Source organism: Leguminivora glycinivorella, chromosome 10, assembly GCF_023078275.1.
Source record: "Leguminivora glycinivorella isolate SPB_JAAS2020 chromosome 10, LegGlyc_1.1, whole genome shotgun sequence".
NCBI classification, from domain to species: domain Eukaryota; kingdom Metazoa; phylum Arthropoda; class Insecta; order Lepidoptera; family Tortricidae; genus Leguminivora; species Leguminivora glycinivorella.
The window spans coordinates 20,622,885-20,645,943 of record NC_062980.1 but is presented as its reverse complement, the minus strand read 5'-3'; the positions used below and the strand labels follow the sequence as shown (position 1 = coordinate 20,645,943).

Sequence of the window (23,059 nt, the reverse complement as noted above, 5' to 3'; positions counted from 1 at the left end):
TAAAAATACCGGGCTATACCTCAATGAGGAGGCACACTGACATTTTATCCAGCCAGGCGGCGCCTGTGCAAGTGTCTAGGCATTATCACTGTCATTCATATGTGAGAGAGAGAAAAAAATATCATCTTCTCGCTCTCACGTATGAAATTCTTTATCTGTGCAATGGACTAATAAGGTGCCGCCATCTGTCATAAACTTTGAGTGTGCTTCCTCATTGGACAAACAAATGCCAATGTATGTATTAGAACAAAGACCAACAACATTGTTAAAATCACAACCAAATATCGTGGAGCAAGTAAGGAGATCTCAGAAAAAACGCTTGTCATTTCGATTATACACGTAACTTTAGGATACCCGCGATTTCTCATACACAAAATGCGGCTCATGCTGATAAATGTGATTTCACCCTAACTCGCCCAGAAAGTAGGCTTGTGCCGTTTCGTTCGTTGATCGGAGCGCTCCGATCTCGTTCAACCGCTCCCACGAACTAGTTCGCTCTTTTAGGTCTTTTGCTCATTTAGTTCAGCCAGACCAGCAACAACTACGGTCCGAATAGTGTCAAAATAATACAAATAGTCCACAGATAGTAACATTCCGGGCCAAAAGGTTGTAAGTAACCGAAGTTTAATATGAAAACTTGACGTTTTTTTGTAGCTCTGCTAAGTAGCTCTCGCTCTCGGTCAGCGCAGTCACACGCTCGTTCTCGATCCAAACCGCTCGCGCTCGCCGATCCTATACTGAACTAAATGAGCAAAGACCGATTCTCAGAGCACGGAAAGATTCAGTTCATTTCGGTCATTGATGGGATTTTATTCCTAACAGTTCATAGTTTGTGAACGGCACAAGCCTACCAGAAAGTGTCTACTTATTCACACCTTCTGGTAGGCTGATTTGAAGGGTGTATGAAACAGTGGGAAATTTTCCAACCAGGGAAGCATGGTTGGCACTTACGAATAGTGCGATAGGGACGGCCTGATGTTTTATCATTTATCGCGCGACCATGCTTGCCTGCCAGGGATTGTCACTGTGACAAGGTACGAAGTTGCACAGAATTTAAATTCCTTTAACATATTTATAAAATCATGAACATGGTTGAATTAAAGCGCTAAGGGTGCAAATGTAAACATGTACTAAACAAAAGTCAGTGTTTTTGGCATGTTCTTGTAAAAATATTTAATTTTGTATTTTATCGTCCAAGATATTAAAAACATTGCAATAGGTGTAAAGAGCCTAAATAATAACTTTCTTTTTGCAATATAACTATTAGCAGCAATAAGTATATGATAGTTTAGATTTTATGTTGTCATATTTCAATGTACTTCGCTATTTATTAATATTGTAAATACATTTTTGTATTCTAATATTCGTGTATTATTTTCATAAATAACACTTTAAATAGCTTTAGGTATGCAAAAATAATAAATACGAAACCAACTTCACATATATATCTTCACCCTTGTAACGCATAAGATTTAGTATGCTGCTTTTTCTCTGAATTGTATCCCTAAGTGCGTTTTCACATTATACGATCCGATATCGGATGTCGGAAGGATTTCAAAGGAAAAAATCAAAGATGGCGGCGTAAATATATGGGATATCGGTCCGATATCGGATCGGATAATGTGAAAACGCACTTTTTTAGGCTAGCAACCTTTGCCTACCCTTTTTGGAAATAGAGGCGTGAGTTTATGAATGTAACAATTTTGAAATCTTTCCAATAATCCTACTACAATGACGTATCTAAAATATCTTCATAATTTACTTCACTTGATTCTAATTTTCCTCTTACAACGTTGTGTCATTTTACGGCAAAACGCCCCACTTTGGCGCTTGCCGTAAGGTCATTTCCTCGGTTACTCGTATAAAGATACAAGCAAATATCGTCCTTATGATAACGGTGCATTGCAGTAATTTCGAGAACGAATATACTCGGTTAATTTCGAAAGGGGAATCCTGATATGATGGAAATATGTAATGGTGATTTTATGTGACTTTAAAAATTAGCCCAATGGGCCCTAACCGACAAAGTGGGACGTTTTACTAAACTTTTACACATATTAAGAGTCAATATCGGCTAAGACTCGTTGTACATACTGTAATGTCCTTCAGCAATTACTTGGTAGAACATCTCGTTCATGTTGTATGGACCTATAGCCCTGTAACAAAAAAAAAACGGTTATAAAATGTCCAACATGTCGTGTGATTGTGCAACATTGGGGTGAAAGTTGAACATTGCTAACGAGAGTAACATATATTTTAAATTAAAGGAAAAATTCACACCTCCGGCAGGACTCGAACCTGCGACCTCTGGCCTTGCCGGGGCCATCTCGCTTCCAACTGCGCCACGGAGGCCTGCTGGATGAGTGCGAATTTATCCATGCCTTCCCTCAATTCTCAACCGCCTCGCCTTAGGGTGGCGTTATAGCAAACATCTACCCGTAAGATCTTAACAGACCGATCTTAACAGGCAGATCGCTCGCAGACGTTTCTGCACGATAAAAAATCAATTTAACGAGAGTAAGTTAAATTTAAAGACTCTAATTTGCAATATTCTTACGCCCGAGACACACAATGTTTTTCATAACACTTGCGAATATTGCAATATAAAAAATACTAGCTTTTCCCGCGGCTTCGCTCGCGTTAGTAAGGGACAAAATGTAGCCTATGTCACTTTCCATCCCTTCAACTATCTCCACTTAAAAATTCACGTCAATTCGGTTTGGGACTAACCGGCTCAGCCACGACATTGGTCTAAGCGCGACAGCGGTGAGCGGCGGCCATACATTGGAGCGAGACACAGCGATGGGACTTTTCATTCGCACGTATGGCTGCCGCTCACCGCTGTCGCGCTTAGACCAATGTCGTGGCTCGGCCGTGATTTCTATATGAGCCTCGCCGTTCAGTAGAGGAGCAAATAAGATACACTTGTTATTGAGGCTCGCCGTGTAGTAGAGGAGCAAAAACTTTTTCTTTTGGCTCGCCGTCCAGTAGTGGTGCAAATGAGATACACTTATTTTTGAGGCTCGCCGTGTAGTAGAGGAGCAAACACGTATTTTTTCGGCTCGCCGTCCAGTAGAGGTGCAAATGAGATACACTTATTTTTGAGGCTCGCCGTGTAGTAGAGGAGCAAATACGTTTTTTTTTGCTCGCCGTCCAGTAGAGGAGAGAATGAGATGGTTGTCTATGATCTCCTGTGCGAGGCTCGCTGTCCAGTATGAGAGTAGGTTATTAATAAACAAGGTAATTTCACTCACTCGTCGCTATAAGGCCCATACTCGGCCGGCTATGAGTCCTGCAGGCTCGCGGACGAGTAGAAGAGCACGCAGGGAGTTTTCCACCACGCGCTGAATTGGACCACCTCGGACGCCGGGACCGGGGTTATACTGTAAATACATACATACAAATATATTAATAGCAATGAGATAATATATAACTCCGACACAGATAAAGTCTAAGAAAAAAATGTACCTCAAAACCATACAGAAAAAGGTACGGTGACCTAGATGGCGAGACACCTTTGGGAGACGCTCGGCTAGATGGCGCTAATATTATAATATTTGACATTTTAACACATATCAAGCTAAGAATATGGTCCAAATTGTCAAAACTGAGGTTCAAAAGTTTTAAGGCGATATATTTCCGTAGACGCTGCGCGCACTCGTTTTTTGAAGCCGTTAAAAACATAGGAAAACGCAATGGAAAAATCTAAACACGATATATGTTAAATTTCAGCATCTGGTGAGTATGTTATGGAGTTGAACAACATGAATGTTACAACTTCGCTCGATAGAAAATGATCCCAAAGTTACCTCTTCTTTAAACAATAAATCGTTCCCATAGCTGGGATAAAAACTTTTTTGACTTTTTTTTTACTTCAATATATAGGTAATACGATTATCTAGACGAATCTGATGAGTTTGTGCCGGTAGCGTCATTAAAATAATATAATATTTATCAAATACTACCAAATCCGCAAAGGAAAGATGGAACAACTATGAACCCAATTTTAAAGATCCGTTACTAATCCTGTTTTTGCAAAAAAAAAATTTTTTTGAAAAATTTTTTGAAATTGAAAACATTTTCGATGGCACTTATGGCCTCTTCAGTCGCGCGGCGGCGCTTTCAGAGGACGGACCTGTGTCAGTTTTCTCCGCGTGGTCACGTGTCATTGAAACAATGGGGAACAAAGCTTTGAGGATACAGAAAAAATAATTGCGTGCTAGAAAACAAATAAATAAAGAAAATTCTAACCAAAGACTGTGAAAAGGTAAGAAAATGATAATTTATATATACTCTTAAGTATTTCATTTTCATATGATGTTATCAAGTGACATTTACGATATCTAAACATCATAGATTGTAGAAACCCCTAGATGACGCGTCTGTGACGTCATTACAGCACAACTTTCCACTTAGAAAATATATGACTGATGTCCAACTAGTGAACAAACTTACGTATAATTTTCATAAACATATTGAGTTGTTCGAAAGAAAAGGCGGCGGTCTGATTGAAGATCAGGTAGGGTAGGTATTTCTGTCTTTCAAAATTTGGTATAAGGTTAATTAGATCGTGCTACCCTCCGTCTATATTTTTTCTATGTCTATGCCAAACATGTGGCCAGCCTGACAGAAATTTTGTTTGTCAACTGTCGCCATTTTTCCATAATAGTTAAAAGATTTCAGTATTTTAACTTCTCAATAAATTTTGATGAAAGTCCATAATCATACATTGATAAAGCTGGACAATTTTTTTTATTTTTATTTGGTGGGTATGATTACGGTACTTTATATTTACAGATATTTGTCTAATTTGCAAGATTATACGAATCCTTCAGCAAGCTGTCTGACTCCTTTGACAAAAGTTGATACTTGATTTGAATATACTTGAGAATTCGAGGTAGGCATAGAATGGTATTGATTTATCAATAAATTATTATGAAGTATGATATTTTATCTTGTGCTGGGTTGTATTTTATTTGGAGATATTAGTGGCGGTAGTGCCCCCACCAACACGAGTCAAGCGAAGAGAAAAGCTGTTTTCTTGAAGCATTTTGTCGTTCTTCTGAATCCTCGAATTTGGGGTCTGGTTTAAACCAGATAAATATAATTGTCAGGATATGATATCAATAGCAACTTTATTCAATAGACAAAGTTTCAATTGCATAGTTTTCATACTTTAGATTTTATTCATATCTTAATATAAATAGCACAGATTTCATCAGTGACTGGATGAGTGATTTCATCATGATCATCAAAATACGTTATACGAGTAAGTAACCTGCTATTAGTAGGTTCATGAACAACAAGAATAAAATTCGAAACTTTGGCATGTATACAGGTTAAAGGCATTCAATATGAAAATGAAAAAGCGTTATTTATTCACGGCTGAAAAAAATAATGTGTATTTTTAAACAGCAGTGACATGACATAATATCTTTTTACATAAAGTTTATGGTCAAAGAAGCTGACGGTTACTGTGTTCTGTTAACAATAGGTTTATAAGAAAAAACTTTAAAATGAAGTAGAAAACTCGCCGAGATGTTAATCTTCACCCTCCTCCCCATTTTTATGTCCCCATTTTCAGTTTTTTTTTATATATTCAGGAAAAGCTACAGTTATGATGTTTAGGAGAAGTAGGTATATTTCCATAAAATTCTCTACACAGTATATATTTGCAGGTAAATAGTTGTAACTCGTAATTTCTAATTAAATCAAATTGTGCTTCTATTTGCTGTGGGACTAATGCTGAAAACGCAAAAAAAAAATCTATTTTATACATTTCGACTGTCATGATACAGCTCATTTCTATGGAACATCCAATTTTTTTTCGTATATGTTTCAGCATTGGACCCTTAATAAAAGTTGTTCATAATGACCTCAAAAGTCACTATGCAAAGTTTGAATGGTCCTTTTTATTTCACCCTGTCGATCTGTAAATAAGTGCGATTACTAGAAGTTCGATAAAATTAATTGTACTTTAGGTACGTCTTTAAAAGCTCCGACAACGCTGACCAAACACACTGTAACTATAAATCATTAGTATTACTTACACAAATGATGAAACCTTTTTTTTTTTATCTAGCCTATAGTGGTGTCCCACTGCTGGGCAAAGGCCTATGAAACCTAATAAAAAAAAAGGCGGTAAAGGCGGTGATCGTTTACCATCAGGCGATGAGCTGCTCATTTGCCTCCTATTTCATGAAAAAACTAAGAAAGCCCAGTTAAAATACGGCGATCATTATGACTGCGATCCGTCTGTGTCATGCTGCCGCGCGAATTTGAGTTCCCGCGTGCGACAAGCGGACATCGCCGCGCGGGCGGGGCTGCCCGGACGCCGCGCACCTCACCCCCTTGGATTGGTTAGTTTGACAGATCATCTCGCCTTAAGCCTGTATCGAGAGATGCCAGTCTATGCACTGTGATTACACATTGTTGACAGTAACTCTCTATAATACTTCGATCCTCTTTGTTAATAGTAAGCTGTAAGACTTTGATTCAAATTCAATATAGTTACGTAAAATATCTGGAGAACCGAACTCGTTTACAAAACATCAAATTAATGCTCTTTTACTAAAATTAAAGTAAAATTTCCCCTGTGGTGACGGGTTAAGAATTTCATCACCCCCTTTCTGCCCGTGGGTGTCGCTGAAGTCGACTGTACGGATATGGGTTATAATGTGGCGTGTCACAATTTAGTGTTCTTTAAACCCCTTCATTGGCAGGAGTGGCACTAAAGCTTGAGTTGTTTCTTGTGCTCTGCCTACCCATTTGGGATACAGGCGTGATTGTATATACACACGAAAAAATAATCAATCTGACACATCTAGGATATTTTTTGTCATCATATGGCAGTCAAGATTTAACCTCCTCATGAGAAGTGCCAATATGTCTGGGATACAAAAAGGACAATAACCCTAAATGACGGGGTAAAATAATAACCCACCTAACGTCGTTGAACATATGCCACTCTTCCCGTATCTGCACGTAGGCGACCAGGTTCTTAGGGTTGTCCTCGACGCAGATGACTGCAGCTGAGAGATTGTATTCCTCTTCAGAAATCGTTGTTACTTGCTTCTTCTTGTGTACTATTTAAGAACTATTTATGTACTACTGCAGTACTATTAGTACTAATGTAGTACTATTATTGTACTATTTCTCACCTAACGTCGTTGAACATATGCCACTCTTCCCCTATCTGCACGTAGGCGACCAGGTTCTTAGGGTTGTCCTCGACGCAGATGACTGCAGCTGAGAGATTGTATTCCTCTTCAGAAATCGTTGTCACTTGCTTCTTCTTGTGTTTGTCTCGGTTGTCGTTTGGTGCTTCGTTCTGTGGGTAGAAATAAATGAAATATTGAAATAGGTAGGTCTCTTTTCTTAACATTGAGTTTTTTTGTTGTTCCCTGATTGCGAAAATAATATTTACAAATGGGAATAAAATACAAAAAAATCTATTTATAAGCATTTTTTACAAACTTTCTGTACCCCAATAGTCTTTAGAAGTTGGAAAAACCATTTTTAACCCCCGACGCAAAACGACGGGGTGTTATAAGTTTGACGTGTCTGTCTGTCTGTGTGTGTGTCTGTGGCATTGTAACTTCTGAACGGGTGAACCGATTTAGATTTCGTTTTTTTTTGTTTGAAAGCTGAGTTAGTCGGGAGTGTTCTAAGCCATGTTTCATGAAAATCGGTCTACTATGTCGCGGTCGGGGTTTTTTTCAAAATGTAATTGGATAACTTCTTAAGTCCTGATATTGACTCTTGGCTAAATTAAATTGCAATATCCATAGGTACCTGATAAAAAAAAAATTTAAAAAATACCCCGACATAGATGACTGCATTCCATCAAACATGCTAATTTAGCTTCCAAACAAAAAAAAAGTAAATCTAAATCGGTCCATCTGTTCGGGAGCTACGATGCCACAGACAAACAGACAGACATGTGAAACTTATAACAGCCCGTCGTTTTTGCATCGGGGGTCAAAAAAGGATGAATACTTTTTTGTTTCAGTCAAACTTTTGGTGGTTTCAGTCAAACCGAGGTGTGATCAGGTAGCGAGATTTGCTGGTTAGTTTGAAGTAGGTACCTTATCATTGATAATGACGTCACCATCCGACTGCAGTCTTATCAGTAGCTGGTGCGGCAATACGCAGTGAGAGTCAGGGCTTTTGGACGAACTTTGGGACGGACTAGGTCTGAAAATTTACGAAATATAGGTGAATCAACTGTTCTAAACTAAACATAATTGGTTTTAGCCAAAAAAAATTAGAGTTAGATGAAAACTGGTAAAATTACATGAAACACATTGATGACGGTAATAGGCTAGTTTCCTATATTTAAAATAAAATATTGTATGCGGTGCACGAAATAAAGCACCACATAATTAGAAGAAGAGTATGGACAATGGTTATGTTTAAACATAATTTCTATTTAATAAGTCAAAGAGAAAGTTATAAAGTAAATGAATTGACCGTGACGTCACTCCTCAGTATTTCATAGTAATTCCATATTAGCAAATCGTTTTGACAGTTCTTTAAAAGAAGCTGATATGACTAGTAGGAAACTATTAGCCTACTGTAATTCTAGGAACACAATCTATAAGGTACAGCGGGGCAAATGTAACTGGTCCATTTTTTCCGTGTTTTACAATGTTTGCATTATTAAATAGAATGTCCACCGGTTATATAAGGTAGGTGTGTTCAGTGGATACATGTAGAACTCAACATCATAGTGTAAAGCTGAGTTTAGACGAGCAAGTTATTGCTGCAAGTTTTGAGACAGAAGTATGTGCAAGAAAGAGATGCAGATATTTGCCACTCACTCTTACATATAGTTGCGTCTCAAAACTTGCAGCAATAACTTGCTGGTTTAAACTCAGCTTAATAATGGAAAAAATGGACTACCGACATAATCTGATATGTACTCATCACGACCCACCACAGACCAACCCCTATAGACATCCATTACAAGACGACTCGCGGTCACCAGCCTTACTTGTATTTGCCATGATATAAGCGCGGGCGCTCGCTGTGCCCGAAAAGTAACGACCAAGTAACCGACCCGAAAGCAGCTCGTGTTTTTCGCAATAAAAAAAATTAAAAAGGGTATTTTGATGGCTTAAAGATTTCCACCTGTAGTGTGAAATGGTGTGGAAAGGTAACAAGAAGATCAAATTAAAAAACAGACGGTATTACATTCCACAAATAAGTCATATTTATAATTTATTCAGAGCCGGCATAGGTCAACTTACACTGGCTACTTACGCGACTCCCTTTTCATCTGGCGCGACTGCCTGCCGTCCTTGAAACGACCAATCGCAGCGCGCTAAACACATTCCCCTCCCGCTCCTCGCGCCCCAAGCACTGGTGATTTGTAGCGCACACAAAATTTACAATATTGGCACTCTATAGGAGGTTCTCTGTGCGACCCACGCACATGACGGATAAACCGCAGAGTATACCCAGCTTAAATTGTGCCCAGATAAATCATTTTTCGCGATTTTTCTTTTCTTTGTGAATTTAGTGAAGACCACAAGAACAACGACGTCCTCATTACTTGGGACGTAAATACGCTATTAAATAGGTCCCGTCGTGTTACAAGATATAATGTGGCCAGGCAGTACAGATGTAGTGCCAAAAGATTTGCCTTGTATTGTTACGGAAACGTACGAACGTGTCATGCTATTTCAGTCAGTCTCAGTACTAAATGTACTGACATTGACTGAACTAGCATGACAAATACGAACGTTTTCGAACCTTTTCGTACTACATCTGTATAGCAGAATTTCTTTCTTCTTCCGCCCGCGGGTACTTGAAGTCGCGCTTGATGTATGGACTTGCGTGATAACGCAAGTTGTGCTAGACCACCGTAAGTCCGTTTTCACATTATCCGATCCGATATCGGATGTCGGAAGGATTTCAATGAAAAAAATCCAAGATAGCGCCTGTAATCTATGGGATATCGGTCCGACATCCGATATCGGATCGGATAATGTGAAACGCACTAAGGCACTGGTCCTACCGCGAGCTAGCAAACTATGAGCTATCGGCTATAAAAACGAACAAAAGATAAGCACTGCTGCGTAAATAAAAGAGACACGGCGATGTTTATAGTTACTCGCCCAGCGGTGAGCTATCAAAATCGCCGTGTCTCTTTTATTTACGCAGCAGTGCTTATCTTTTGTTCGTTTTTATAGCCGATAGCTCATAGTTTGCTAGCTCGCGGTGGGACCAGTGTCTAAAGCTGTAGAGTGTAGGTGTATGTGTTATTTACCTGTCAGGATGTTTGAATCTGCAACCCGGTCTCGCACAGTGCATGCCGTATCGACACGGCTTACTGCTGCTACCGCGTTTCGTCGAGTCCGGCTAGAAAATATAAATTGAGGAGCTGTCCACGCGCCTCATAGACGCATTTGGTGACCAGAGGGCTGGCCAGTATTTCGCTAAGTGGATAAGTATAGCTATCCAGCGTGGCAATGAGGCCAGCCTTCTGGGCACCTTACCCACTGGCGACGATTTGAGCCATTTTTTTTATTTGTAGATAAGTTGTAGTTGTAGATAAGTAGTATAAGTTTTTATTTGTAAGATTTTTAGTATAAGTGTTTATTTGTAAGTTTTTGCTATGTTGTAATTAATGAATTGATTTTGAATACATTTTTAGGAAATATAATTAAGAGGTTATAAAAAATATAAAAGAAAAAATTAATAAAAAAATGTAACTGTTGTCATTTGTGCCTTTTACGACTATGAATTAAGGATAAGAATGTTAGTTTGTACGCCCGGATCGTTTTCCATGATTAACCAAAAATAGATAGAACGATGAGATGACGGGCGATAGCGAGGTATGGAAGGGAAGGACATGCTGCGCCGATCCCAAATGACTGGAATAAGGGCAGGCGAATGATGAATGATGGATCGATTTAAACGAACGATTTAGTTGAAATGTTTGATTCTTAGACAGTCTTACATAAAGATGACGATGTACTAAGTCTGGCGAATTGGTAATTAAAAGGTAATTTAAGAAGTAATTACCGTTTCTTTCGGCGTGCCTTTAGCCCAGTAGGCCTTCTCGTGAGAAGTCACACCGCCACAGTTAATCGCCAGTATCGGTGGTAGCCTGTAAAAATAAAAAAAGCTAGAGGCTAACATGCTCGCTGTTTCCGTGTTCTCGTTTAAAAAAGCATAGAGCCACGAGGTGCGGTCCAAAAGTTTCCGGCCTAACAAAGAAAGGGATTACATATCTTCACAATTTTATTTTTAATTTTTGATATAGTCTTCCCTGACCTCTGTGCGCACTTTTCAAATCTCTTTAAAAGCTTCTCTATCACCTAATAAAAATAATAAAGATTTTTGTCCTTAAAATCGGCCTAAACCGCACGGGTCACGTCGTCAACCGAAGATTTTTTTCTACTTAAATAGAACAAATAAGTTTGGGCACTAACCTAACACTAAACACCGTAATTAAACCTACAGGAAACAGACACCTAAAGAAGCTATACACCAAAAAAGTGGAATAAATTACGAACACAATGATATCCATACTTTTTTTTTTAAATCTTCCGACATATTTATCGGGCCGAAGACTTTTGTACCGCACCTCGTACTAACAAGCTCAGCGAAGTCAAGTCACGTTGCGTTGCGAGCCCATGGGGCATTAAAAATAGTCTAAAACAACTTATGAACATTCATGATACGAGTACAGTGTCCAGTATAAGACATACCGTATGACCCTGCCCTGTTGCTGTGTGGGGGTGAAGCGTGAGCACTGCTCGCACCAGGCGGGCGGTGCGAGAGACGCTCGCACTGTGTACAGCCTAGTACAGGCTAGTATGTATGAACCCTGCTAGTGTCAAGTATAACATACCGTGCCCTGTGGCTGTGTGGGGGTGAAGCGAGAGCACTGCTCGCACCAGGCGGGCGGTGCGAGAGACGCTCGCACTGTGTACAGCCTAGTACAGGCTAGTATGTATGAACCCTGCTAGTGTCAAGTATAACATACCGTGCCCTGTGGCTGTGTGGGGGTGAAGCGAGAGCACTGCTCGCACCAGGCGGGCGGTGCGAGAGACGCTCGCACTGTGTACAGCCTAGTACAGGCTAGTATGTATGAACCCTGCTAGTGTCCAGTATAACATACCGTGCCCTGTGGCTGTGTGGAGGTGAAGCGGGAGCACTGCTCGCACCAGGCGGGCGGTGCGAGAGACGCTCGCACTGTGTACAGCCTAGTACAGGCTAGTATGTATGAACCCTGCTAGTGTCAAGTATAACATACCGTGCCCTGTGGCTGTGTGGGGGTGAAGCGGGAGCACTGCTCGCACCAGGCGGGCGGTGCGAGAGACGCTCGCACTGTGTACAGCCTAGTAGCTAGTATGTATGAACCCTGCTAGTGTCAAGTATAACATACCGTGCCCTGTGGCTGTGTGGAGGTGAAGCGGGAGCACTGCTCGCACCAGGCGGGCGGTGCGAGAGACGCTCGCACTGTGTACAGCCTAGTACAGGCTAGTATGTATGAACCCTGCTAGTGTCAAGTATAACATACCGTGCCCTGTGGCTGTGTGGGGGTGAAGCGGGAGCACTGCTCGCACCAGGCGGGCGGTGCGAGAGACGCTCGCACTGTGTACAGCCTAGTGCAGGCTAGTATGTATGAACCCTGCTAGTGTCAAGTATAACATACCGTGCCCTGTGGCTGTGTGGGGGTGAAGCGTGAGCACTGCTCGCACCAGGCGGGCGGTGCGAGAGACCCTCGCACTGTGTACAGCCTAGTGCAGGCTAGTATGTATGAACCCTGCTAGTGTCAAGTATAAGACATACCGTATGACCCTGCCCTGTGGCTGTGTGGAGGTGAAGCGTGAGCACTGCTCGCACCAGGCGGGCGGTGCGAGAGGCCCTCGCACTGTGTATAGCCTAGTGCAGGCTAGTATGTATGAACCCTGCTAGTGTCAAGTATAACATACCGTGCCCTGTCCTGTGGCTGTGTGGGGGTGAAGCGTGAGCACTGCTCGCACCAGGCGGGCGGTGCGAGAGACCCTCGCACTGTGTACAGCCTAGTGCAGGCTAGTATGTATGAACCCTGCTAGTGTCAAGTTAGTATAAGACATACCGTATGACCCTGCCCTGTGGCTGTGTGGAGGTGAAGCGGGAGCACTGCTCGCACCAGGCGGGCGGTGTGAGAGGCCCTCGCACTGTGTACAGCCTAGTGCAGGCTAGTATGTATGAACCCTGCTAGTGTCCAGTATAAGACATACCGTATGACCCTGCCCTGTTGCTGTGTGGGGGTGAAGCGGGAGCACTGCTCGCACCAGGCGGGCGTGGCGCGGCGAGGTGCGAGAGACGCTCGCACTAGTTCTGCGAAGCCGCGAGCTGCGTTTGAGCCCATTGGGTATTGGAGAGCGCAGGCTAGGACTACTGATGAGCGTTCTTCCTGTGCACAAGTTTTAAAGGTTGAATAGAGTTCTTGAGACGACCGTGTGGTGGCCGGTTAAAATTTCACCACCCCCTTTGTGGAAATCGACCGAGGGATATCGGTTCAATTGTAGCATGCGAGAGTAAATATACCTGTAGATTGAAACCAATTTCGCGTATGGAGATGTGTTACAAATAATACAAAAACTAAAAATCATTGTTGTATTTCCTTGACATATTTATCCTTTCATATGTTTATTTATTTATTTTATTATCTTGCAATGTCCATTGAATTAAATTTAATACCTTTATAATAATCATTTCACTACACTTGTTATTGTTTAATGCATGTTAGATATTAAGAAATATAATGCCAATTAACATGTAAGGTTTAACCGTACTTTAAGAAATTTTTTTACCACGTCGGTGGCAAACAGGTTTACGATGATGGTACAATAAGTTTTTATCTGTTTTTTACCTCTTTGTTGCATTTTAAGCAGCGGTTCAGCTGGTGTCGGCCGATGGCGAAGAGTTGGGATATGTCCGACTCTTCTCTATCCACTTGTTGGTTTGGCAGCTCATCGTTCACCTTGTTTAGCTGAGGATCTGGGGTCACTACAAAAGACGTTTATTTATTTTTCATCACACTCGCCCATAAACGGTGTTATTACATGCCTGCATACTGATTCGTAATGAGCTATTTTGTGGCCCACAGGCGGTAAAGTTTATACCTGGGTGGGGCTTAGGGTTGCAAATAGAAAAAAAAAAACAAATGTTTTTTTTTTTCAGAATTAGAGTTTTTCAGAGTTAGAGTATTAATTATACACAAATATCTACCTATAACGAAGGTATTTTTGGTCAACAACATATTTGTTCATATCGGTTCAGTATAAAATTTTACTATGTCTACAAAGGAAAAAAAATGAAATGTAATTACCTGAGTATTCCACAGGTCCAAATAAGGCTGCATGTACAAATGATAAACATTTATTTTTTAAATCGATGGATTGATTGATTTATTTATTTATTGATAAAATGTTGTTTTACATGTCAATATTTACATTATTAAATTAACATACATACAATCACGCCTGTATCCCATGAAGGGGTAGGCAGAGCACATGAAACTACTCAAGTTTCAGTGCCACTCTTGGCAAATAAAGGGTTGACAGAAAACGAAACTGTGACATTGCAGTGACAGGTTGCCAGCCTCTCGCCTACGCCACAATTTAACCCATATCCCACAGTCGCCTTCTACGACACCCACGGGAAGAAAGGGGGTGGTGAAATTCTTAACCCGTCACCACACAGGCAATATTACATTATTAAATTAAACACTAAAATATCCACAATGTATCCATCACAATGTTCCTATTGTATTGACGTGTACCAGTATGTACAGAGTGTAACAAAAATGGTGGTGATCCGTTTAAGGGCGTACTCAGTATCGTATTCTTATCAGGAAAAAGTAGAAGAAAATTTTTTTTTCGCTAAAAAAATTTTCACTTTTGTATGAGCCGGGCCGCGCGAATCGGTCGAATCTCCATACAAAGATAAAAAATTTTTTTGCGAAAAAAAATTTTTATCCTACTTTTTCCTGATGAGAATACGATACTGAATACGCCCTTAAACGGATCACCACCATTTTTGTTACACCCTGTATGCTACCAATAAGGATTAGCTTATCTATTTCGTTTAACGAGAAGCATGTCGATCATTTTTCTACTTTTTACATGTGAGTAACCCGGTTTCAATATGTTTTCATCACATTTGTTGTTTAAAGGTGAATCTACGTGTACTGAAGAATAATGTACTATTTTATTCCCAAGGCAGTTATGGACAGTTTTAAAAATTAATACTATCCGTACAATACTTCAGGCAAAGGATGTTTCAATCAGCCAAGGATTTTTGTTGCACTACCAGACTTTGACTACTAAGCTATTAAAAATATTATACATAATAAAAAATGCATTTTATTTATGTTTTACAATTATTTCAGTGTGTTTTACATTTATTTCGTAAATTTCACGCAGATAAATCGTTATAATTTGCAATCTGACAGGAAATTGTGACGGCCATCTCGATTCGAGCTTGACCGCGTTGTCAAAGCAACGGGCAGTACAACAGAAACTTCAGAAAATATTGACAAAATATTTCGACGGACACGTAAAATTAGTTCAATTGTATGCTTCTTTGAACATTGCATTTAATTTATATGCAGTAGTTTAGTGCTTGTTTGTGCTCACAAAGCGTTTGTAATCAAGAAAAATGGATTTATATGAAGAATCCGATATAAATGAAGATGGACTACTGGTCGCAGCGGCGCCGCCATCCTTAGAAGGTTTTGCCTTATGACTTTTTTTCCTCTGTGTTTTTTCTTTCAAATGTGATGAAAAATATTGTGTGTAACTCAGGAGGTAAGAATTTGTAAACTCGTGTCTATAACTCTCTCCAGCCTGTGACTGTCGCGAGGTATTAACACTCGTTGACAAAATCCCCCTTACCTCAATTTTTGCACAATATTAATAATTATGTCAGTGTCTCATGGTAGTTTATGTAATACTTGGAAAAGTGGTGGGCTCGTAGGTTTCCTGGAGGTAGTATATTTTCTGTTTCTTTATAATATAAATAGAGGCTGGTGGATACCACAGGGGACCCCAGGGCTGGCGCGTACTTTCGCAGCGTATTGCCTTGGCAATACAGCAAGGAAATGCTGCTACTGCTATTAGTGATGTAGTGAAGAATATTTATAATTTAATTTAGTTTTAGTTTATTGCATGTGTTTGTAATTTTTTTTTAATATCTTGATTGACTGAAATAAAACTATTATATAATAATAGCGAAGAGTCTCGACCAACATCTTGAGAGACTCTCGCTAGGTGGTTGGATCAAGGGCCAGATGCGTGCGGCGGTGATCTTGGACACGGCGCGGATAGTCCGACGGTTCCTCTCTCTGCAGCCCTAACCACCGGCAGCTTGGGCCCTGCCCTGCTGCTGGCGGCACCCTAGGTTAGGTTTTTTATAATATGTTTATATGTTTTTATATTGTTTTGTAAATGTATTTATATTTTATTTTTAGGTATATACATATTGTAAAATACCTAGCCTGAGAAGGAAAATAAATACTTTTTTGACGACCGGTCTGGCGCAGTCAGTAGTGACCCTGCCTGCTGCGCCGCGGTCCCGGGTTCGAATCCCGGTAAGGGCATTTATTTGTGTGATGAGCACAGATATTTGTTCCTGAGTCATGGATGTTTTCTATGTATATAAGTATTTATATATTATATATTATATATATCGTTGTCTGAATACCCACAACACAAGCCTTCTTGAGCTTACCGTGGGCCTCAGTCAATCTGTGTAAGAATGTCCTATAATATTTATTTTTATTTATTTATTTTAAATACTGAGGTTTATAATTTAATGTAGTTTTAGTTCATTACATGTGTTTGTAATTTATTTTTTATAATACCTTGATTGACCGAAATAAAAATATTACATATAATTGATATAATAATAAAATTATTATATATAGCATACGAACGTAATATAGATACCTTCTTATTTAAAATTGCAAACGGGACTTAATCGCGTATTTACTATGTTTTAAACACTAACCTCCGACGTTTCAAGGACGGCATTGCCCCGTGGTCTCGGAGCAGACTGGCTGAAGTTGACATCAACATCTTCTAGCTGTACGAGTTTTTCAAACTACCCGCACTTGGTTCTGACTACCCACTTGAACAGTTTGTGCACTAGGGATGTCACCTTGTCGACACACAACACGATATTCGGTTTTTCAACCTGCGATATCCCTAAGATAACTATAAGTCCCGTTTGCAATTTTAAATATGTGTAAAAATCGTGAAAATTTGAATCAGATACCTTCTTCTTGGCTCAAGTTATGCCAGCCGTCTTCCCTGGGTTCTCCGTCTTCGAACTCCGTGCTGGGTCCGAGGAACTCTAGCTCTGCGTACTGGTATTCTTCTGGGTATCCGTTCACCTGGTTGTGAATTAAGTCATTATCACAGAAAAATACATAAAGTTGAAAATCGATACCGATCCTCTCTTTTCCAGAAAAAGCCTTTCTTGTAATCCTTTTGTATCCATACTAATAATATAATAGTATTTTATGCAACAGGCGTTTAAAGGAGCTCAAAAAAGACGAGTGGCGTGGGTAACAATTTGAGGCGAAGCCGAAAATTGTTATTAAGACGCCACGAGTATTTTTTGACTCAGTTAAACACTGTTGCATACAATACTTTTTCTACGACCATGCACTTACTTTTGAATAGTTTTCTAGAATAACTTTCGTGAAATTCGCACTGTTTCCTATAAGTATTTTGACTTGTCCTCTGCAATGTTTCTGCACTCACCCTGTCGCTCGCACTCCCCCGCGCCGCCGCCCGCCCCCGGCCGGCGCCCCGCGGCCCGCTATATCCCTTAACGGCTACCTAACAATGCTGTAAGAGCTATATCGTATGCGTGGGTACGCGGGGCGCCGGCCGGGGGCGGGCATCTTTTATGTAGGGTTTTAACGATCTATGCACGACACGGTAAATGACGAATAACGACACGGGAGTAGAAAAACGATATAACGAGCGATATAGCGATATAATATAACGAGCTCTTAAAGGCTCCATCGTGTGTTTGCGATTTTATCCATAACCATACTAATATTATAAATAGGAAAGTGTGTGTGTCTGTTTGTTTGTCCGTCTTTCACGGCAAAACGGAGCGGCAAATTGACGTGATTTTTTAGGTGGAGATAGTTGAAGGGATGGAGAATGACATAGGCTACTTTTTGTCTCTTTCTAACGCGAAAACTGAATTCTAATCATTCTAAAATTCGATGACATTACAAAACGTTCGTCCACCATATTGTAATTTTTGACAGGTCAGGCACCGAAGGCACAGGCCCATCCAATATGGTTATTTTTAAAAATTTAAACATCAGGTTCATTTGATTTGACTCCATGAGTTTCAGATACCACAATACAATCCAATTCAATAAAATCTGGGTAACGGAATGGGAAAAAAACTTTGGGAAAAAAGAGTTCGCGATTCTGAGTGGTAAACACATAAAAATTTCCAAATCAAAAAAAAAAGTATGGAAACAATTTTGAAAAAAAAAATGGCGAAAATAGTAAGTATGGAAGACTTACCTGTGTGGCGGGTGCTACTATGGGAGCCGGTACATTGCCTCTGGTAGTTTTTGGGGGAGAGCTGTTAGCGAGTAACGCCATCTCCTTTTCCTTCTTACGAGTTTCTAGGATTTCGTAGTGCATTTGGTGGAGCATGAAACGGTTCCAACTCTGAAATAAAAACGAAATTATAAAGTTTACTATCTTATTCCTGCGGCTTCGCTTGCGTTTAATTTGTAAACTGCGGAATGTTCCGTACAAACTTCCATCCCCCATTTTAGCGAAGTGTCACTCTTCATACATACTTACATACAATCACGCCTGTATCCCATAAAGGGGTAGTAGGCAGAACACATGAAACTACTAAAGCTTCAGCGCCACTCTTGGCAAATAAAGGGTTGAAAGAAAACGAAACTGTGACATTGCAGTGACAGGTTGCCAGCCTCTCGCCTACACCACAATTTAACCCATATCCCATAGTCGCCTTCTACGACACCCACGGGAAGAAAGGGGGTGGTGAAATTCTTAACCCCTCACCACACAGGCCGTATTATACGGTCCTCGATATTAGTATAGATTGTACCTACAGTGTGTTAACCCTGTTATAAAAAGTGTAAGGCAGTAATTAGAACCAAGGAGTAAATTTTCAATCAGTTCCAATATTTTCCACTTGCTCTTCACAGAGATTTTCAATATAGAGTGTGCTGGGGCTAAACGTATATTACCTGTATTAAAGCTTGCAAATCCTGTCTGTCAGGTAGGATAAAACCGAAGGAAGCGGCCTCAGGTACAGTGCAGAACTGCAGAACTGCAGAAGGCTCTTAGGGCCACTTGCACCAACGAAAATGGAGGGTTAACCCACCATTTTATATGGAATTTGACAGATGACAGCCCACTAACCCTGAGTTAAGTGGTTGGCGCAAGTGGGCCTTAGAAAGTTAGCTACTTGACAAGCCGCGCCGAATGAAATATCTATTTTTTTAATTATTATTAAATGGGCTTTCTCTTGGCAACAGACTAGCCAAAGGCAAAGACGTGGCCTACGATGGAGTGAGCTCGCCCAGATCACTGTTTCACGCCCTTTATTTGAAGGTTGCCGGGTTATATGCTTGTATCTGAACTGGAGTTTTTAGGCAGCGGCCTCAGGTACAGTGCGAAAGGCTATTAGGAAGTTAGCTGCCTGACAAGCCGTGCTAGTTTTTTTATATAAGAAGTTATCACTATAGGTACCTACCTGTTTCTGAAGTTTCTTGCACGGGTATCTTCTTAGGTCAATGGTATAGTTATAAAATTACATTATACCTGTATCAAAGCCTGAAGATCTTGGGAGTCCTGTCTATCAGGTAGGATGAGGCCTAAGGCAGCGGCCTCTGGCATGGTGCGAAAGGCTCTTAGGAAGTTAAGTAGCTGCCTGACAAGCGGCGCCGAATGCAATCTAATCTCATTTTTAACCGACTTCAAAAAAAGGAGGAGGTTCTCAATTCGACTGAACGTTTTTTTTTTAATTATTATTAAATGGGCTTTCTCTTGGCCACAGACTAGCCAAAGGCAAAGACGTGGCCTACGATGGAGTGAGCTCGCCCAGATCACTGTTTCACGCCCCTGATTTGAAGATTTGCCGGGTGTATATGCTTGTACTATGAACTGGAGTTTTTAGGCAGCGGCCTCAGGTACAGTGCGAAAGGCTCTTAGGAAGTTAGCTGCCTGACAAGCCGTGCTAGTTTTTTTTTTATATAAGAAGTTATTACTATAGATACCTACCTGTTTCTGAAGTTTCTTGCACGGGTATCTTCTTAGGTTAATGGTATAGTTATAAAATGACATTATACCTGTATCAAAGCCTGAAGATCTTGGGAGTCCTGTCTATCAGGTAGGATGAGGCCTAAGGCAGCGGCCTCAGGTACAGTGCGGAAGGCTCTTAGGAAGTTAGCTGCCTGACAAGCCGCGCCGCCAGATGAGTCGAGCATTCGAAACAAGAAACCTGTAATAAAAAGTACGTCAAAATAAAGAACAGACCTGGGTGACTAGAAGGAGATGCAAATTGTTTGGGACTTGGGACAAAATAAAGGACAGAACTGGGTAACTAGACAAGATGCCAATCGTTTGCGCCGAATAGCGAAAACTTAGGTACAGTACACACAGCTGTGACTACAGAAGAAGTTCCAAAAATAGGTATACACACCTTAATGTACAGGTAATAAAGTTCTTTATACATATTTTTGGCACTTTGTATTCACAGATGTGTTGTTCATTGTACCGAAGAATCTTACTCAAATAAGGGCTTGAAAATTGGAAGCATATTACTAAGTGATCTTTAGGGCCGGTTGCATCAAACCGTCTGTCACCGTTAAAGCGTTCGTTTAATTTTATTGAATGGGAAGTTCGATATAGACATCTGCTGCGTGACGATGATGTGTCTGTCAAATGTGATTGATGCAACTGGCCCGTATTCGAAGATCTTAATTCTACCAACCAGTGTTTTAAATGTGAATCAGAGAAAAAATCGCAACTTTTTTATAAAAATCCAATGAAATTATTATTTGTGACAGTGTGTCATGCTAAAGGACAATATACGTAAAATCTGCATCAAACGACGTATAGAGATGGATACGTACCTAATTCGCAACTGAGACAGAACTCTTTAGCACAAGTGTGGGCTAGCAACGTTGCTTTCACGGCTGGAGTGTAATACAGAACCTAAAACAATAATGAAGATAAATATTTTTAATCTGTATTGCAAAAAAACATAAAGTTGACTTATTATTTAATTTTGACGACCGGTCTAGGCTAGCGCGTAGGTAGTGCCTGGAAGGGGCCTGCTAAGAGTGCTAAGCTGCGGTTCCGTATTCGAATACCGGTTAGGTTAGGGCATACACCTATTCGTGTGACATACACAGATATAAATTTGTTCCTGAATCATGGATGTTTTCTATGTACATATATTGGCTTTGTGCGAAGTGCATGGAGGGGGTAAGCAAAGCGATCGCAGTGCTTGCGGTGGTCAAAATCGACACTGATTGTGGTTGTCATCTATCAAAACTCATAAAATATAATACAATGTGTAATGTTTGATATGGGGCATCAATGTTGTTTCGTTGTTAATTGTAAAAATAATGGCATAAATAGTCGTTGCACGTTCTATGCGTTTCTTAGAGCCCACTGGAAATTGGATCAAAGAACTAAATGGATAGCTACGGTGAAAAGAAAACGTAAGTGACATGTCAAAACAAAACATTATAATAAATTATATTTAAGCTTTGTTTACCTAATATTGTTCAATACGCTGTTAGTATTTTTCCTCCCGTAAAAGATTATGCTTAAAGATTCAGGCCTAGCCTGGGAATGGGCCCGTGTCGGATATTTCTGCGGCCGCGGATATGACTAGGTACTTACGTTTAGATTTGTTTTATATGGCATTAACGGGACGGAGTTTTAGCGAATACCATATCACTAGCTCGAAGAACTTGTACCATTACTCCTATGGTCTTCAAGATTCCTTATATGCCCTGCCAGCACCAATTTATTGACTCTTTCTGTAGTCTGGGGTTGGAAGTTTATACCGTGAGTAATGCTTTGGAAACTGTTTTTTGGTATTATATCCATGTCTTTATAATCTATCTACCTAAATTACACTTGAAATAGTAGCTCTTGTTATTCGATTTATTTAAAATTAACGAAAAATCGTTAAAATATAATGTTTGTTTACATGTCATTTTTTGACATTTTCCACTTCAAGTTCACATGGGAGTGAGCGTAATTGTCGTGCACGTAAGGAAACTAACTGTTGCCCGCGGTTTCGCTAGCGTTAGAAAGAGACAAAAGGTAGCCTATGGCACTCTCCATCCCTTCAAATATCTCCACTTCAAAAATCACGTCAATTCGTCGCTCCGTATTGCCGTGAAAGACGGACAAACAAACAGACACACACACTTTCCCATTTATAATATTAGTAAAATATTTGTATATTATGTATATCTTTGTCTGGGTACGCAGACGACAATATACATAATATACAATTACATCACAAGTCTTCTTGAGCTTACCGGCCAGACTCAGTCAATCTGTGTAAGAATGTCCTATAATATTTATTTATTTGTTCTCTAAAGTTAATACACAGATTACGAGAGATGATCGTGCCTTGGGTTTCGCAGTTGAAAATGATACCGCTTTAAAACTCCATACGTTTTGTGCCATAGGTAATAAGCAATAATTTTGAGACGGCAGAGGATTTGCACTTGAAAATTAATCCAATTACCTGAAGCATAGAGTTGCAGTAAGAATTTGGTAAAATAGCCTCCAATCCAGGGAGGCCGGGCTTGTTCCCTGTTTCACCGTCTTGCTTGTTGTAACGACCATCAGTCTGAAAAGAAATGTATCATATACTTGAGAAAATTTTATGAGCCATACTGCCGGGTGGTTTAGTGGTGATGACGTGTGCCGCGAATTTAGACGCTGAATTTAGAACTTTTTGACTCAGGTAAAGAACGTTGCATACAATACTTTTTCTACTACCATAC

The 23,059-nt window shown here is 40.2% G+C and overlaps 1 protein-coding gene across 1 annotated transcript in view; it reads right to left on the bottom strand.

Moving 5' to 3' along the window:
* Window positions 1–728: 728 nt before the first annotated feature.
* Window positions 729–23,059, bottom strand: part of LOC125230542 (PAN2-PAN3 deadenylation complex catalytic subunit PAN2) — a 34,787-nt gene continuing 12,456 nt past the window's right edge. The window contains exons 11-24 of the mRNA XM_048135723.1: window positions 22,798–22,902; window positions 21,158–21,239; window positions 20,372–20,523; window positions 18,564–18,713; window positions 17,284–17,401; window positions 14,336–14,362; window positions 13,877–14,013; window positions 13,242–13,417; window positions 11,032–11,116; window positions 10,274–10,365; window positions 8,088–8,196; window positions 7,161–7,330; window positions 3,255–3,383; window positions 729–2,156 (exon numbers count right to left, since the gene is read on the bottom strand). Coding sequence (XP_047991680.1) covers window positions 3,284–3,383; window positions 7,161–7,330; window positions 8,088–8,196; window positions 10,274–10,365; window positions 11,032–11,116; window positions 13,242–13,417; window positions 13,877–14,013; window positions 14,336–14,362; window positions 17,284–17,401; window positions 18,564–18,713; window positions 20,372–20,523; window positions 21,158–21,239; window positions 22,798–22,902 — 1,503 coding nt within the window. The 3' untranslated portion in view covers window positions 729–2,156; window positions 3,255–3,283. The remainder of the gene's footprint in view (window positions 2,157–3,254; window positions 3,384–7,160; window positions 7,331–8,087; window positions 8,197–10,273; window positions 10,366–11,031; window positions 11,117–13,241; window positions 13,418–13,876; window positions 14,014–14,335; window positions 14,363–17,283; window positions 17,402–18,563; window positions 18,714–20,371; window positions 20,524–21,157; window positions 21,240–22,797; window positions 22,903–23,059) is intronic.